The sequence below is a fragment of the Plectropomus leopardus genome, chromosome 19 (assembly GCF_008729295.1).
Source record: "Plectropomus leopardus isolate mb chromosome 19, YSFRI_Pleo_2.0, whole genome shotgun sequence".
In the NCBI taxonomy this organism is placed as follows: Eukaryota; Metazoa; Chordata; class Actinopteri; order Perciformes; family Serranidae; genus Plectropomus; species Plectropomus leopardus.
Window position 1 is genome coordinate 275204 of NC_056481.1, and position 17687 is coordinate 292890.

Sequence of the window (17687 nt, forward strand, 5' to 3'; positions counted from 1 at the left end):
AAACACACACAAAAAAAAACAACACAGGGATTGAGCTAAGCAAAAATTGGGAAGAAATGTCCCACAAATTGCAAGAAATGTCTAAAAGGTGACCAGGGAAAATACCTGAAAATTAGTTTTAGAAGGGGGGAAATAATAATTATTTATTTTAGACATTTTTTAAAAAAACTACGCAAAAAATATCCAATTATATTTCTGACCATTATAATTATACATCTTATATTATGTTACAGAAAAAAATAGATGTATATTTTTTTATTTTCTGCACTTTTTGAGTAATTTTCTTGTGTGCTAATCGTTTATTATTACTGTATTTATATTTTAATATTTTCATGTAGTTGTGCTAGTACTTATTTGTACTTACTATAATTTTTCACACTGATGTCAGAGCAACTGTAACAAACCACAATTTCCCCTGTGGATCAATAAAGTATTTCTGATTCTGATTTACCTTACCTTTGTTTGCGTATTTTCAGGTGTTTTCTTGTAACTTTTGACTTATTTCTCGTCTTTTTTTTTGGACCATGTATTGTTAAATTGCTCATTGCTAATTTTTCCCCATTTTTGAAATAAATGAAACCAATTTTCTCAAAGAGTTAAACCATAACTGCTGCTGGTCCACAGAGACAACCGAAAACAGACATCATTCAAACGAGCGAAACAATGTTTTAAGTATAAAAGATTAAATATCAGAAGACAGATTGTTTTCATTATCGATTAATTTGACCATTACTTTCTTCTCTTTTTTTTAAAAGATTATTTTGGGGCTTTTTATGTCTTTATTCCATAGGGCAGGTTGAGCGTGTTAGGGGGAGAGAGAGGGGATGACATGCAGCAAAGGGCCGAGGCCGGGATCGAACCCGCGGCCGCTACGGCGAGGACACAGCCTCCATACACGGGGCACCTGCTCACTGAGTCTGAAACATCCAAAATCTTTCCACTTTATTCTCATGAACAAACAAAACAGGCATCAAATCCTCACAGCAAAGATTCGGCTTCGTGGCTCTGGGTCAGAGGACGTGTCTGTGCTGGTGCGTGTTGCGGTATCTCTGTATTCGGTCAGAAAGCGGAGACGGCGGTGTGAGTGTGTGTAGGAGGCTGCTGGGATGTCTCTGAACCGGAGGAAGTCGTGGAGCGGGGACGGCACCGGGAGCTGCTGGACCACATCAGTCCTCATCAGGCGATCTGGGCCCAGCGCGGACCGAACCTGCAGCCGACAGATGTGAGACAGACGGGGGACGGAGTCTGGAGGGAGGAGGACATAAAAACTGTCTGAGTATGAATACCACCCTGTGAAAATACTGTTCCAAGTAAAAATTCTGCATTTAAAATTGTACTTAAATAAAAGTAAGTATAATCAGAAAATGTACTTCAAGTATTGAAAGTACCCAAAATCTACAAATAACAAAAATATATTTAAAAAATACAAAAATACTCCAAATATTATATTTTCAATATTATATTTCTTTTTTAAAAAAGCACCTAGAAAAACTCACAATTATTTTAAAAAGAAAAAACACCCAAAATATTAAAATGACAAAAAAACAAAAACAAAAACATCCAAAAAGTCAAAATTATTTTTAAAAAAAAACAACAAAAAAAAAACAAACAAACAAACAACAAAACCCTCAAATTTAAGGACAGAAATATTTAAAATGTTTAACAAAATAGTTGGAAATTAGTTTTCTGTGAATTGACTGACTGTTTGGTGGCTTAATTTATAACAAAACATCATATTTTATACTTTACACTATTCTTGTGTTTTTTATGCAAAAATCTTCATTAGTAAAGTCACTAAAGTTGTGAAGTAAAAAGTTCAATATTTCACTCTGAAATGTAGATGACTAAAAGCATAAAGTAACATGAAAAGGAAATACTCCAGTTAAGTACAAGTACCTCAGATTCATGCCTGAGTAAATGTACTTGATTACATTTGATCACCGAGCACAGATTAATAAAAGCAAATCTGCGTGTAACGAACCAAAATGTGGTTCCCAGGTTTTCTCTGCTCGTCTTCGATCCAGGACGAGTTTCAGCGACGGAGACAAAGTCGACCAGTTTACAAACTCCAGCAGGTAATTTAACACTTCACTGTCCCTGCTCCAACCTGCTGGAAGCAACCTGAAAAAACATGGAGGACAGAAAGTTACTGATCAGCTGCCTCGTATTTAAACAAAGAGTCCGAAAATCAGATGCCTGTTTAGAAAAATATTGGAGCTCAAACTCAGGTTTGCTGTGACACACAAATTAAATTAATATTGTGTATCACAGCAGGCCTCTCTCTGAACTGGAGAATCTGTATCTTTTTTAAAATTTTTTAAATGGTTATGACATCATGGTTTTATTTCATCGCTGCAATAATCTTCAGTTTAAATAATTTCACTGGTAAATGTATTTTTGCATCAGTGTGGAGTCTGAGAGCAGCCACAGACTGTTTTCTCGCTCGTGCATAAATACTGAAATAAACTGAAAATACGCAGAATAATACGGATGGGTGACGCAGGATGTAACGTTAGCGGCGATGACGTGGCTGAATCGCCTCAGCTCTCCTCACATGTGAGGCTGCAGCAGCAGAGGAGGTTCCAGTCCGGCCTGCAGCAGCAGAGGAAGCCAGCAGGCTGCAAAGTGGACTTGGTTTAGAGCCACGCAGAGCAGCTCCCTCACTTCCTGCAGCGTCAACACACTTTTCCCACGATGACGTGACACAGAGCAGCCCCGGGTCAGAGCGTCGGGTCGAGGGATCCACCGGTGCTCCAGGATCAGCTTCAGCAGGTCCGTTTTGTCGGTGGCCAAAGCGTAAATCCAGTCCTCCTCGCTCAGACTCGCTCCTGCAGCAACCAGCAGCCTCACAGATTCACTGCAAGAGATTTCAATCACAATCAAGGAAACGTGGGTTTAACCACAGCGCGACTGTGTGAAGGTCAAATGTCCGGGTTCCCAATTTTTTTTTTTTTTTACCCCCGCCAAAAGAAAAAAAATTAAAGACAAAAAACTGTGGTTCTCTTTAATAATAAATTAAAAGAAAAAACATTTTGAGTTTCTCTAAAAATTTCAAAGAAAATTAAATCGCCAAAAAGGGGACTCGTGTTTCTTTACTTTGGCGTAGGAGAGGCTCTCACAACTTTAAATGTCTGTATTTTGTAATAATTTTACAGCCAGTTTTTAAAGAAAACATGCAGGTGTTTTTCTCTAAATTTAAATTTGTGTTGTGGGATCTTTGGGATGTGCTCGGAAACAAACCTGTGTGTTTTATTGGACGTGCAGCACAGGGCGAAGGACAGCGGGGAGCGGATGCCCAGGATGTGGGTGCAGTCCTGGGCGTCCGGGCTGTAACCCTCCCTCAGGAGCAGATCCACGCTCTGGCTCTGGTGGCTGTGCACGGCCACGTACAGCGGGCTCACCATGCCGTCACCGCGGTCACACACGCGATCCGTGACGGCGATCAGCCGCCTCAGGATCCTGGATTCACCGAGTTACAGACGGTTAAAGGGACACTTTCACTTTCTGAGGACACACAGTCACTCTTTAGGTCAACAGCTCACACACGTGACGAGTCAAAGTCGAGAGAGGAGTCGTACCCGATGTGGCCAAACTCGGCGGCGGCGTGGATGGATGGGCAGCTGGGGCCAGTCGTGACTGCAGGCTGTGTTGGGATCCGCTCCGTGATCCAACAGGAAATCCACGCACGCCCGGTGGCCCTCCTGGGAGGCGATCAGCAGCGGCGTGGCCAGATCCGCCGCCTGGGTGTTCACGTTCGCTCCTAACGTGACGACAAAATCAGACACTGTTCACGATGTGTTTTACACTAAGGGAGGGCCAATCAACCTGCTTTGTTTAGGGGCCATTTTTGTTAAATGACAGGGGGCCAGAGGCCGAAGGCCAGGGGACGGGGGACGGGGGACGGGGGCCAGGGGCCAGGGGACGGAGGCCAGGGGCCAGGGGCCGGGGGCCGGGGGCCAGTCACAGCAGCCCCATGTTTCGATTTCAGTAACTTCCAAGGATTTTAGAAAGTTTCCTTGATTGTGGAAAGTTTCTAGGACTTTATGACGTCTAATTTAATTTCATTTTAGGACATTTCTAGGAATTCTAGAATTTTTTGATGTTTCAAGGAACAGCGATTTACCAGCACTGACGAGGATTTCCAGGCAGTCCTGCTGTCCGTACTGAGCCGCCACAAACAGAGGGGAGATCTTGTGGTCATCCAGCGCCTCCAGGTTGCACACGTTGACCAGTATGCGCACAATTTCACTGTGACCCTAAGAAAATAAATGAAACAACATCAGGAAACCCTTCACAGAGTTCAGTGTGTGTGTTTGAGTTCCTTTGAGTCACCTTATAAACGGCCTGATGAAGACAGGTCCAGCAGGACGCCGTGTGTGTCCTGTTGGCCTCCGCACCTTTTCTGACCAGCAGATCCACCACGTCCTGGTACCCGCCGTCTACCGCTGTCAGGAAACAGAGAGATCAGAACTGCAGAATGAATTCATCCAATCACATCGACGTGTTCGGTCGGAGGTGCGTACAGGAGTGGAACAGGTGTGAGAACGTGCCGGCGTCATACCTGCGTACAGAGGACAGGACAGGTCGTTTGTGAGCTGGTTGATGTTGGCGTTTGCTTTCAAGAGGAGTCGGACGACAGCCAGGTGTCCATGCTGCGCCGCCAGGTAACACGCAGATTCCCCCTCGTGTGTCAGAGAGTTCACGTAGGCACCACAGCCCCGGGAGGAGCCTGCTGCGCACCGCCACAAACACAGAAACACCAGCTGAGTCTGCCTGAAACCTGGCTCAATAAAACAACTCTGATAAGAGCGGAAGTAGCTAATCCACCTGAACTACAAAACACTCTCTGGTTCTTTACGTTACGCACGAGACTCAGAATGATCACAAAAAGACACCAAACAACCACAAAGAGACTCAAAACAGGAAGAAAAATACATAACACAACGACAAAAAGACACAAAACCACAGAGAGAGACTACAAAGAGACGTGAAACCACCACAGAGTCTGTGCGTCTTTTTCTCCTCTGTAGCAGAGGTGTTGCGGCCCTTCACATATCTGTGCCCAGGGGCCCGTTATCTCACGATACACCCATGTATTCACTTTACTGTCACAGAGTAAAAAAATATTCACATTTAAATTGTGACTTTTTTCCCCCTAAAAATCCACTCAAACCACAATTGATGATGATCAAATAAGTTAGCAATTAATGTAATAATTGACAACTAATCAAGTAATCAAGTGACCAATTAATTGTTGCAGCTCTAATTCAAGATATATTTTTCTAGTACTGCGCCTCATGCTTGTTCTGTTTCGTGTTGTTTTGTATCTGTATCTTCTTGTTTGCACCTTTCTGTGTTCACTCACTGCTTTTATTTTACGCCGCTGAGCAGCCAAACACCATTTCACTCCTCTATGTGCGGTATCACTATCGAATGTGAAGATTTGTTGCTTTTTGTGTCTCGATGATTGGAAATTTGAATATTTTGGGGTTTTAAACAATGAGTCCATTCAACGACATCTCATGGCAGAAAATGAACTGTTTATTATCTAGAAACAAAAAAAACAATCGCTCTCTGTTTCCAGCTCCTAAAATGTGAGAACTCTGACTGTGATTTGCACAATGACCTTTCTTACCGCCCGCAGCAGACAAAATCTCCTGCACGCACTCCTTGCTGCCAGCGGCCGCCGCCTCGTGCAGGGCGTTCCAGCCACGGTTGTCTCGACAGTCGACGCTGAAGCCTCTTTTGATCAGCCTCCTGAGCCGCTTCCTGCAGCCTGAGCGAGCCGCAGCAGCAACACTGGAGACGGTGTCTCTGTAGCACTCTGTGAAGTCCATCGCCTGCTTTCAACAGTTACACTCATTATTTGGGTAAAACTCTGGTAAATTAACAGAGGGCAAATCCAAATGTGCTGTTGGAAGGTAACTAAGCACAAAACAGGCTATAAAAATATTAGACATTAATATTATTTTCTACTACTTTCATCAATCCTAGTCAGAAATATCAAATATTCAGGAATTTGGGGAATTTTTGCCCTTTAAATGCCAGGTTTTTGTCATGATGCCACTATGTTTTTTTTTATTTAAAAATATATATATATATATTCTCAATATACTACATGCTAGGTAGATTACTTTTTTTTAAGATGACAGCCTGGGATATGTTTATGATTAGAAGTAAAAAATGCAAAATAAAACAAAATAAAAATGCAAAATAAAACTTGACAGTCTGTGAAATGTCAATGATTAGCAGCAGCATTGATTGTGACTGCACCTTTGCTAGGGAATTATTATTATTGTTATTATTATTATTAAGTACTTTTTCCATCTTTTCCAGATTATTTTCTCTTTTTTTATTTTATTTTTTTTTTAAATACATTGCTTTACTTTCTGGAATTTTTGTGCTAACTTTCGAGTAGTTTCCTTGATCTTCTTAATAATTTATTCTTTTGTTAATTATTGCCTTCTTCACATAATTTATTCCAGTTTCTGAGGGTTATGTATTTTACTTTAGCATGTTTGCTGACACTTGTTTTACTTTGTCTTTCTATGTAGGACTTTCCCTTGCAGTGGAGAATTCAACAGAGTGATATGAGCATTTTTAGTGCAGTAAAGAGTCTGAATATTTATTTTTTTTATTTCCAAACGGACCTTAAAAACATTAAAACACAACTTTAGCCTCCAGGCTAACTGTTAGCTCGGTTAGCTCCCATGCTAACGACAAAGATTCCTAAACTCATAGTTTAACTGACCGTCCGTGAACACATCACAAGCTTTAACACTAAAGAGCGTCGCATTTATTACTGACGCGGCTCGTAAAGTCATTTTTTAACTAATTCAAATAAAACATTTGTTTATTTACCGAAACAGAGTCCGGATCCTCATCTCAGGAGTCGCTCTTCAATGACGTCACACACAACAACATCCCGTCGCGCGCCTGACGCGTTGCGTTTAGCTTTAGCTCGAAGTCAGAAATTCGCCGATTTATCTCAAATTTTACCCCAAAACCAGGTTTATCTGGAGTTTTTTAAATAATGTGAAGACATGCGAAGACGTAGATTCATAAATCGGAGGATACAAAGCTAATCGACCGTTTCAGCGGGCGGGATTTAAAGGTAAAGCGGGTTAAAGTAGCTGGACATTAGCAGGTCTGTGGTGTGTAGTTACTGTGTTGTTATTATCAAGCAAAGACTTGATTTAACATCTGACGGAAAATATCACGTTAAACCGACAATTATCATCCCCAAAATAACCGAAAACTGTCGTCTGAACATCGTCAGATCTCAGCTGTCTGATTTTTATCCGCTAAGTAACAAAAATGGGAACATGAACAAAAAAGCTAAACCTGTACCAACAAATCACAGTTTTATCAGTGTTTATTTATAATAATAGTTATTATAATAATAATTATAAAGTCCAAACTTGCTCACAGACAGTCGTGATTTCAATCGTCTCCTTTCAGTTTATCCTCTCAATCAGTTTTAAGTAAGTTTTTACAAATTAGTTATTTTATTTGGTGTGCAACAATAATGTAATAATATAGCGAGAGAAAATTTTTTTTTAAAATTAATTATATACAAATGCTTCTATTATAGTCTTTAATCTATAAACGTATTTTACCTTCTCATAGATATTATATATGAAACAATGAAAACAAATGTATAATTATAGCAGCTCCACAGCCTGGGGTCGGGGACAGTTTTAGGAGCAAATTTGAAAATACAGAATGTTTTTACTACATAATGTGCAAGATGAATCTTTTGGTTTTGAACCCACAGATTCAAGCACCAAAGGTAAGACATGATCTCAGTGAGCTACCTGATGAGTGAGATACTGGAGACGCTTCACACTGTGACTGAGCCGACCAGCAGGGGGCAGGATATCAGCTGTCTGTGCATGGAAGGGCAGATTTCAAACTGCTGCCAAAATTTCACTCATCGAGACGAAACTGTGAGAATCTGCAGACTTCATGCCGACAGCAGAGAGATGCTGATCATTAGTTTTTACAAAGATTGATTTGATCCATCAGTGAAAAACTGATGTTTAAGGACGTTTTTCCCACAGACTGCAACAGTTTTATAGATTTTCAATGTTTTTTTTTTTTATTTAATTTTTTTTTTTTTTTTTTAATAATTTGAAGTTGTTGGACCTGTCTCTGAATTCGTTCTCGTCCACTCTTGTCTCCTCAGTTGTTTCCTGCTTTGTGTCCCAGCTCGTGTCCTGGTCAGGTCCCCGTGGCCTCGGCAGCATCATGGTGGACATCGCTGTGAAGAGCTGGGTGTGTCAGGGACATCAGCTGGCCGACATCCTGCGTCCCGTTCACGTCAAAGACGGTCATGAAGAGGAGCTCAGTCACACAGAGGAGACAAACTGGTGAGACGTTTTTTAAGTTTCTCTGTCTGAGGAAAATGTGTCTTGTTTGTGAACATTTGTGTTAAACGCTGCTGAAAAATTACAATTTTTGGCATGAAAATTGTTTGAACACAGCACAATGAAACTGATTCAGGTTTTAAAGGGTTAAATCAAATTTAATATCTTTGAGCTTGTAAATGTTTTGTTGCACAAAACAAGACATTTGCTGAAATTACATTAGGATCCAGGGCCATGTTTTCTCGCTGTGCACTCGTTTTATTGTAGAAGATGAATCTAAAACTCTACGGACTAAAAAGACCGTGATCATTATTCGCAGCACAGCTGATTGATCTGTGAATTTTGGGTGAACGGCACCTTTAACTCTTCCCTGTCAGCGGCGCCCCGGTGCTGCTGGAGCAGACGGAGGAGGGCACTCCTTGCGTCCTGTTGCTCCGCTGCAGCTCCCGACGGCCATCAGCCGCCTGCTGGTCATCAGCGAGGCCCGAACCCTGGAGGTGTACGACGAGATGGGAGAGTACTGCGGGACGGTACGGGGGGACAGAGACGACAGTGTCCAGACGGACAGGTACACACACAGTCAGCATCACCTGGGGCTCGTGTTTTACATGTTTTTCAAGCTGGAGCGTATTTTCTTCTGATTTTGTGTCTAAATCAGTTAACGGAGTTCGTTTTTTACTCAGCGAGCGGCTCACGTTGTTGTTCCGGTGTCCACAGCTCAGACAGAGGACCTTTCTACAGGAAACAGCTGATCCTGGAGCAGCCGTCCTCCGCCTGTGAGCTGAAGGTGAGTCCGAGCACAGGCTGAGATAATACTCATGCTGGAAGAAGTATTCACATCCTTTACTGCAGTAAAAAACATCCAAAAAACTTGAAATTATAAAAAAAAAAAAGTGTTTTTGTGTCTCTGTGTCTTTGTGTCTCTGTGTTTTTGTGTCTCTGTGTCTTTGTGTTGTCTCTGTCTTTGTCTCTGTGTCTTTGTGTCTCTCTGTGTCTCTGTGTCTTTGTGTTTCTGTGTCTCTGTGTTTCTGTGTCTCTGTGTTTCTGTGTTTCTGTCTCTGTGTTTCTGTGTCTGTGTTTGTGTCTGTGTCTCTGTGTTTCTGTGTCTCTGTGTCTCTGTGTTTCTGTGTCTCTGTGTTTCTGTGTCTCTGTGTCTGTTTCTGTGTCTCTGTGTCTTTCTGTGTCTCTGTGTCTCTGTGTTTCTGTGTCTGTGTTTTTTGTGTTTCTGTGTTTCTCTGTGTTTCTGTGTCTCTGTGTTTTTGTCTCTGTGTTCTGTGTCTCTGTGTCTGTGTCTGTGTCTGTGTCTGTGTGTCTCTGTTCTGTGTCTTCTGTCTCTGTGTTTGTGTCTCTGTGTTTCTCTCTGTGTTTCTGTGTCTCTGTGTTTTGTGTCTCTGTGTTTTTTTGTGTCTCTGTGTCTCTGTGTCTCTGTGTTTCTGTGTCTCTGTGTGTCTCTGTGTGTTTCTGTGTCTCTGTGTTTCTGTGTCTGTGTCTCTGTGCCTGTGTCTCTGTGTCTGTGTCTCTGTGCCTGTGTCTCTGTCTCTGTGTCTGTGTCTCTGTGTTTCTGTGTCTCTGTGTTTTTGTGCCTGTGTCTCTGTCTGTGTCTGTTCTCTGTGTTTCTGTGTCTCTGTGTCTCTGTGCTGTGTCTCTGTGCCTGTGTCTGTGTCTGTGTCTGTGTCTCTGTGTCTCTGTGTGTCTGTGTCTCTGTGTCTCTGTGTCTCTGTGTCTCTGTGTCTCTGTGTCTGTGTCTCTGTGTCTGTGTCTGTGTCTCTGTGTGTCTGTGACTCTGTGTCTCTATGTTTCTGTGTTTTTGTGTCTCTGTCTGTGTCTGTGTCTCTGTGTTTTGTGTCTCTGTGTGTCTCTGTGTTTCTGTGTTTTTGTGTCTCTGTCTGTGTCTGTGTCTCTGTGTTTCTGTGTCTCTGTGTTTCTGTGTCTCTGTGTCTCTGTGTTTCTGTGTTTTTGTGTCTTCCATGTCTCTGTCTCTGTCTCTGTGTGTCTGTGACTCTGTGTCTGTGTCTCTGTGTTTCTGTGTCTCTGTGTCTGTGTCTCTGTATCTCTGTGTTTCTGTGTTTTTGTGTCTCCATGTCTCTGTCTCTGTGTGTCTGTGACTCTGTGTCTCTGTGTCCCAGCTGCTCTCTCTGGGGGGCCGAAGCAGCGTCCTGGTGTTTCGTGTGGTGGCGGCTCTGCAGCCGTGCGGTCCCCGCGGCGCCGGCGGCCCCGGCATCGACCTGCAGCAGGTGCAGAGTCTGGTGGAGGACATGGGAGCGAGTCTTTCTCCGGGAGCCCAGAGCCTCATGGACATGGTGCACTTCCAGCAGAAGGTGGGAGGAAACGAGTCACCGTGACCTTTAATGACCTCTGAGGGCAGCGGCGGGTCGTACCCGGCTGACCGCGTGCCGTCGGGTTTCAGATCCACGCGTAGGCGAACTTTGGTTTCAGCTTCAGCTCACAGCGACTGTGTTTCTCTGCAGAACCAGAGCGGCTCTCTGAGCGGCTTCCTGCCGCTGCTGATGGGTGGAGGAGTTTTCTCCGCTCTGACTCGACGAGCCGACGTCTCTTCAGCCGTCACAGAGCAGCGCCCCCCGGCACGCTCCACGGTATCACTCTTATCTGTGCACGAGAGATTTTCTTTATGCAAGTGAAATAAAAATATTTCAGAATGTATAAAACAAAACATTTAAAAATAAATCCAATTGCACAATAAATAAATCACATGTAGGGAAAAGACTGAAAAGGCATTAATTTAAAATTACGGTCTTAATTAGTTTTAAAATGTCTTAAATCAATCTTTAAAAAGTCTTAAAAATGTTCAGGTATGGGAGGTGGGAGTTTTATGAATTGTTTTTATTGACATTGCATTTAAAAGCTAACAAAAAAGAGTAACTTTGAAAATAATTATAATTATTTACTAAATGTGTCTTGTCACCAAAAAGTCACATTTTATGTTAGAATAATTATTTGGGAGAAATTCTCCCTAACCTGTATTAATTTATGTTGATTCATGTTTTTTTTTCTTTCAATTTTGGCTTCTGTAAAATTTGTCTTAAATTTATTTCAAGTTCTGACGTGAGTGAAGTAATTTACTCGGTTCGTCCTGCGGACATCAGTCTGGAGTTCAGTCTCTGTGTCGTCTGCGTGTCCTCAGCCTCCGCTCGGCTCCGTCAGGCCTGCAGGCGAAGCTCCGCCGGCTCAGAACGGAGCGACGTCAGACGTCTCCTCCGTGTCCTCCGTCTCATCCGTGTCCTCCGTCTCATCCGTCTCCTCGCCGGAGCTGCAGCTTCCTGCCGTCAACATCAACAACACAAGTAAGATCATCAGGTATCATTTTTGTCTGGGCTCAAAGTATCAACTGACAGAGAAACTTTACATTCACGCTGATGTCTTTGACCTTTACAGATACAGAAAGACTTGTCTGCTTTTTTTTGTTTTTCTTCATGTTGGAAATAAAGATTCAAATATACAGAAAAGAGAAGATTTTTTGTGATATTTTATACAAATAATTTAGTTCATCTCACGCCTTTTCAAAGAGAGATTCCTTTAATACTGACGTAAAGAAGATCATTTTTTTCTTTTACACTAAAACAAAACTGTTCAGATGTAACACAGACGATGATTCGGCTCTTTAACTAACTTTGCTGACGAGACGAAACAACGGTGCATCACTCAAACATTTACAAAAATCAGTTTTATCTGGAGCCACTTTGAGCTTAAAGTGTCTCATTTGGAAATAAAAACATTCATTCAGTCTGTGAATGAAAACACTTTAAAACAGCTGAAGACAAGTCCTGACCATCGTGTCATCATCCATCTTTCATTTTTTGTGTTTCTTGTTTTTTTATGAGTTTTTTGTTATTTACGGGTACAGTTGAAAATCAGACAGCAAAACAATAATTCACACTTTTCTCAACTCATCAGATTCTTTCAAAAAGTCAGCAAACAAACAAGAGACACAACAGACAAACAGCAAAAGCAAAAAATGCAAGAACAGCACCTACAAAAGACAAAAAATACAAATTGGAAAAATAAAATTATTATATAGGTGTCAGTCTTACAGACCATAAACTTGCTCCCTAAAATATTTATTTGCTTCTTGTTATTCAGATCTGAACGTGTCTGATAGATTTTTCTCGGTTTGAAATCTCAACTGACCAGTTTGCGCTGTCGTCTCCAGCGAGCGGCCCGATGAGCCACGCCCAGCTGGCGGAGATGATGTCACACCTCCTGAAGGGCCAGGGGCCCGGCGAGGCCCCGAGCTGCGGCCCTGAGCTGCTGCCCGTGCTGCAGAGCCTCTGCGGTCAGGTGACCAAGCTGAGGCTGGACGACGCCGCGGCGCTGCAGGAGAACGGGATGAGGAACGCAGCGTGGTGAGTGACGACCTCTGTGTGCGGTTATCGTCTGATGGCGGCGCTCTGCGTGAAGACGGCGCCGCATTGTGACTCAGTCTCAGATTAAAGAGCTCCACCCTGTGACAGAAAGACATTACTGCACTAAAACCTGACATCAAATTATTAGTTATTATTGTTAATATTACTTAAATACTATGAACACACTACTATGAAATGATAACAGTGCTATTTGTGGAGATATTATTATTATTTATTGATTGATATAATTTATTTGATAGGGAACAAACAAGCTGCAGTAACTGATGTTTCACATACAGATTAAAGCTTTTGCTAGCTTCCAATTTAGTAAAGAAAAAGGAAAAAAACCTGAAGATTTTAAGTTTACGTATAATAACGCGCACTGAATAACAATTAAAAATAACAGGTAAAAAGAAGAGAAAGAGGTAAACATTGACATTGAGGTTAAATAGAATTACGACACAAAAAGGCACAAATGTCACCATAACAAGCTCTTACAGTAGAAACATTAGAAACGCAGAAACACGTATCAGCGCGTGCCCGCTTCAGCGTGTAGGTCACTACAGGAAGGTGCAAGCTGATACGTGTTGGTGTCTTTTAAATGCACCTGCATCTTTTACACCAGAGTTTGGGGTTTTTTGTTAAAAGTTCCTCCTTTTCATTAAAAACCACCAAACAAGAAGCGTCTGTACAGAGAGGACTCGTGAGAAACCATTTTCATCAGGTCAGACGTCAGAGGACGCCTGTGAAAATGTGTCGTGCTGTTTTTATTTAGCCTCCTTCATGAGAAGATGACGTGACGTGATTGGTACCACAGGATTCCTCAAAATAAAAATACTATTTAAAAATGTATTAAATCTGCTCTGAGGGACTCTGGAGCTGCTTCCAGATGGCGGTGCGTTCAGGAGCAGCTGGAGGATCTGGTCTGGTCTGGTCTGGTCCGGTCTGGTCCGTGCGGGGACGAGGCGGACACAGAGACAATAGAGCTCATTTATCAGCAGCGCTTCATGTTTAAACCCTGCAAATGTTCACAAACTGCAGCAAACCTCAGTGAACTATCAGCTTGTTTCTTTACTTTAACCTTGTTTCGCCGATGCAGCGGCTCAGGATCAGCTGACTGCACTTTGAGACTTTGTAATCAAAAACTTTGTCGTTAGAAACTTGTTTTCGGTGTGCAGTTTGATGAAAGAGGTTCTTTGTGCGAGCCGAGCCGCTCAGAGAGGACAGCTGACCGGAGGACAGCAGCTCGGCGGTACGTCTCTCCACGAACAGCAGCAGGTTGAATATTAAAAAGTGTTAAAATGAGACTGCAGATAGGAGGCAGAGACAGACTCTTATGCACTGACACACACACAGATGTGGTTTTTAGAAAACAGGAGCTCATTTTGGCTCATTTCAAAGATGCTAAGAACAGTTAGCTCGAGTGAAATTTGAAGTAATACTGAAAATTTGTGGGTTTCTCTTTCTGTGAAGCTTTTGATCTCCCATGATGCTTCTGGACGTTTGCTTTCAGTGGTGCAGCTGCAAATATCGACAGGTTTAACCTGCAGCGGAGAAACTGTGGCAGTGACGTCTGTGCTGCAGTTTGATGCCGTCTGTTCTGTTTTCCTGCCAGAGCTGCAGAAACGCTGTGTGTGTTACTGTCGGAGCAGAGTCGGGACGAGAGGAGAAACGGTGAATAAAAAACAAAAAAAGGAAAAAGACAAGCAAGAGTATAAACTAAAAGCTGCAACTTATTTTTTAAAAATCAACACAATAAAAATGTAAAAATAGAAAGGCCTGCAAAAATGTAACAAATCTACTTTCTCGTTTCTTCAGTCCGGCACACAAGCTCCGACATTTGGCTTCCTCAGCACTTAAAATAATAAAAAAAGGATTGATGGACTTTCATATCGCTTCTCTAAGTGCTCAAAGACGCTTCACATGAAATGCAAAAAGAAAAATACAAAATACTGAAAGATGCTCACATGGATCAGGAGAAAAAACAAAAATACAAAATGAAGAGAAAGTGAGTGTTGACTAAGTTGATTTTTAAGTTTTCAGTGTTTCAGAGGTTTCAGGCAGCAGTGACAAAAGGCTCTGAGTGCCAAAGTGCAGTCTTTATATACCACATGCTCCTGATGAGCAGATAACACTCAGGTGCTGCTCTGCAGGGGAGGAGGAGGAGGAGGAGAAGGAGGAGGAGCACAACAACAAACAGAAAAGAGCTCCCCCTCCTCTTCACCTGCAGGTTCAGAGCACAGATTCACAGAGACGATTCCTCAGCTCAGAGAGGGACGCTCATGGGTGTCTGTGCTCGGAGACACTGTGACGTCTCAGTGTCTTCTCTGTCTTTCGAGACTGTGAGGAGCGACTGCACCAAAAGATGGCAGCATATTCAAAGTGGCGTCACACTTCAGGTCTTTAGGTCAAACTATTTGGCTTCTTGCACCAGAAATTTTGTTTTATTTGTAATATTGTGAGGAACTTTTAAAGTCACGTCTTTAATATCACACACAAAAAGCACTTCAAAATCAAGCTTTGAAAAATATTTTACATCAGTATGATTTTCTTCTTTGTTTGAGTTCATTTTTAACCAACATCAGTCTGAATCATTAATAACAAATATTCATTACTTTCAGAATTGTAAAGATTATCCAGGACAAACTCTGATTCACGGGAGACTTTTAAGAAGCTGATATTAAAATCTTTGCTGTGAAATCAGAGGAGATTTTTTGCTGGCGGCAGCAGACAGGAGGAGCGCGCTCAGTGGGATTCTTCTGGATCATTGAGGCTGAAAATCTGAGAAACCCCAAAACCTCAGAGAGAGAGAGAGAGAGAGAGAGACTGCAAAGAAAAAGGAAGAATGGCGTTTTGTGAAGTGAGTCGGTTTCGGTGGTCGGGACGAAGCAGAGTCAGCTGAGAGTCCAGCAGGATGCTGAGGTCAGCTCTGACTGAGCGGGTTCAGATTATTTACCGTCTGTGTTTATATTTGAGGTTTTGTTTCTGATGTGGCGCCATGAATCACTCACACTGACTGTCCTCACCAGACTTTTTTAACCCCTCGAAGCAAAAACTAGGCTTGAATTCTTTCAAAAGAACATGGGGGCAAAAAAAAGTAAATTTTGTTTTATTTTCATAATAAAACACAATTACGCTTTATGGCAGTTTTCACTCCAAAAAAAGGCAAGACTAAAATGCAACAATAAACAACAAAAACAACAGAATTAAATAAAATATACACCGGGGAAAAATCAGTGACAAAAGGTGTTTTTTAAAAGCCTGGGAAAAATCTTAAAGGGAAAATACAAAAAAAAAATAAATTTTTAAATAAAAAAAAAAACTGGGAAAAACTATAAACTAATGATAAGCATTAAGTATTTAAATGTATGTTACTTTTTTAAAATGGTTTTTACATTTTTATTAACTTTCTTGTTTGCTTTGTTTTTTTCTTTTCTTTTTTATTTGTTTTTTTAAAATAATTTTCTTGTACTTTTTACTAATCATGACTCTTATTTTTTTCAGTGATTTTCAGGACTTTTTATTGTGTGTATTCTTGTGTGTTTGGAAGTATGACTGTCTGTTTTTCTCTGCTGGCTGTAACACAAACTGCCCCTTGGGGACAATAATCCACCGTGACCTTGGCCTTAACCTTGACCTTGCTGTGACCGCACGTTGCGTGCTTGTCTCTCGGCTGTGCAGGGAGTTGGACTCAGCCATGGAGCGCCGTCTGGAGGAGATGGAGAGGAGGCTGAAGGAGCACGTGGACCGCCGCCTGGACGCTCTGGAGGAGAAGCTGGAGAGGGCGCTGCTGAGCGCTCTGCCGCACGTCGCCCTCACCCAGCCAGCAGCGGCGTCCACGGGAGCGCCGGAGCAGACCGCCGCCACCGCGCCGGCCATTCACTGAGCTCAGAGAGAACGAGTCACCTGGACGCCTCTCTGACCTCGAGTCCTGCTCTGACTCGACCTCTGAGTCACACACTAACAGCAGAAAAAGGGCTGAAATGGAAACAAAATGACACAATAATCACAATAATCTGCTGAAACGTAGAGCTGAGTTAAACTGCGAGCGACTCTTTAACGGTTTGGAGGAAAATAACAAACGAAGGCGACACTGAATAAACTTTTAGACTCTAACATGGACTGTAAGATAACAAAAAAGTCCTGTGTGTGCCTGCAGTGCAATCTGGGAAAGTTTATCCACATGAAAAAATAAATGGAAAAAGTCAACATCAAATTAACCCTTCAAACTAAGACTCCTTTTCTTATGCTGCTTTCAGACGACTTTCACAAATTTTCAGACCTTTGAAACCAAACGGGTTGGGTTTGGTTGTGAGTGGACAGGTGAAGTGTTCCAGGTGTGTGTGCAGAAGGTTTAACGGATTAAAATGTGTTTTAATATGACTGTAATGTATGAAATAATGTACATGTCTGTAACATAAAGCTGCCGATGACGTAAACTGATGGTTTTAATAACTGTGCTGACAGAAATAAAATATATTTATACTATGGCTGTCAGATGAGTCATTTTTTTAATTGCATGTTTTAAATTCCTATATTTTGTATTTGAAAACAGTTTGGAGGTCCATGATAACACAGCGAGGCCGTTATCGGGATTTTAGGACATTTTTTACGATTTAGAATGTTTCTATCATTTTAGCACATTTCTAGGATTTCAGGATGTTTCTAGGTATTAAAAAAACAATTTTAGGACACTTTCTAGGATTTTCAGACATTTCCAAGATCTTAGCACATTTCTAGTGTTTTAGGATGTCTTCAGGACTTTAAGTTTTTTGTTTGTTTTTTTTGTTTCGTTTTGTTTTGTTTTAACGATTTTAGGACGTTTCTAGGATTTAGGAACATTTTTAGGCCTTTTTAGGACGTTACTAGGATTTTAGGACATACGGTCTTTGGGCCTTATGCACTCTGGCACCTAACGGATACTAAAAGTACAAAAACAGGCACTTTATTTTTATTG

The 17687-nt window shown here is 41.8% G+C and overlaps 2 protein-coding genes across 2 annotated transcripts; one reads left to right on the forward strand and one right to left on the reverse strand.

Annotated features, from left to right (window-relative positions):
- Nucleotides 1-925: 925 nt before the first annotated feature.
- On the reverse strand, nucleotides 926-6908 carry LOC121958841 (ankyrin repeat and SOCS box protein 3-like). The gene is given in 12 exon segments (XM_042507987.1): nucleotides 926-1081; nucleotides 1084-1245; nucleotides 1982-2121; nucleotides 2555-2857; nucleotides 3241-3459; nucleotides 3579-3610; nucleotides 3612-3760; nucleotides 4124-4256; nucleotides 4333-4445; nucleotides 4562-4732; nucleotides 5636-5840; nucleotides 6862-6908. Coding segments are annotated over 11 exon segments (1695 nt in total). The 5' UTR covers nucleotides 5838-5840; nucleotides 6862-6908; the 3' UTR covers nucleotides 926-1010.
- A 29-nt stretch (nucleotides 6909-6937) lies between these two features.
- LOC121959364 (ATPase PAAT-like) lies at nucleotides 6938-17218 on the forward strand. The gene is given in 11 exon segments (XM_042508639.1): nucleotides 6938-7114; nucleotides 7778-7792; nucleotides 8189-8372; nucleotides 8747-8811; nucleotides 8814-8937; nucleotides 9087-9156; nucleotides 10496-10687; nucleotides 10838-10963; nucleotides 11512-11671; nucleotides 12538-12730; nucleotides 16412-17218. Coding segments are annotated over 9 exon segments (1257 nt in total). The 5' UTR covers nucleotides 6938-7114; nucleotides 7778-7792; nucleotides 8189-8250; the 3' UTR covers nucleotides 16617-17218.
- The last annotated feature ends 469 nt before the right edge of the window (nucleotides 17219-17687 follow it).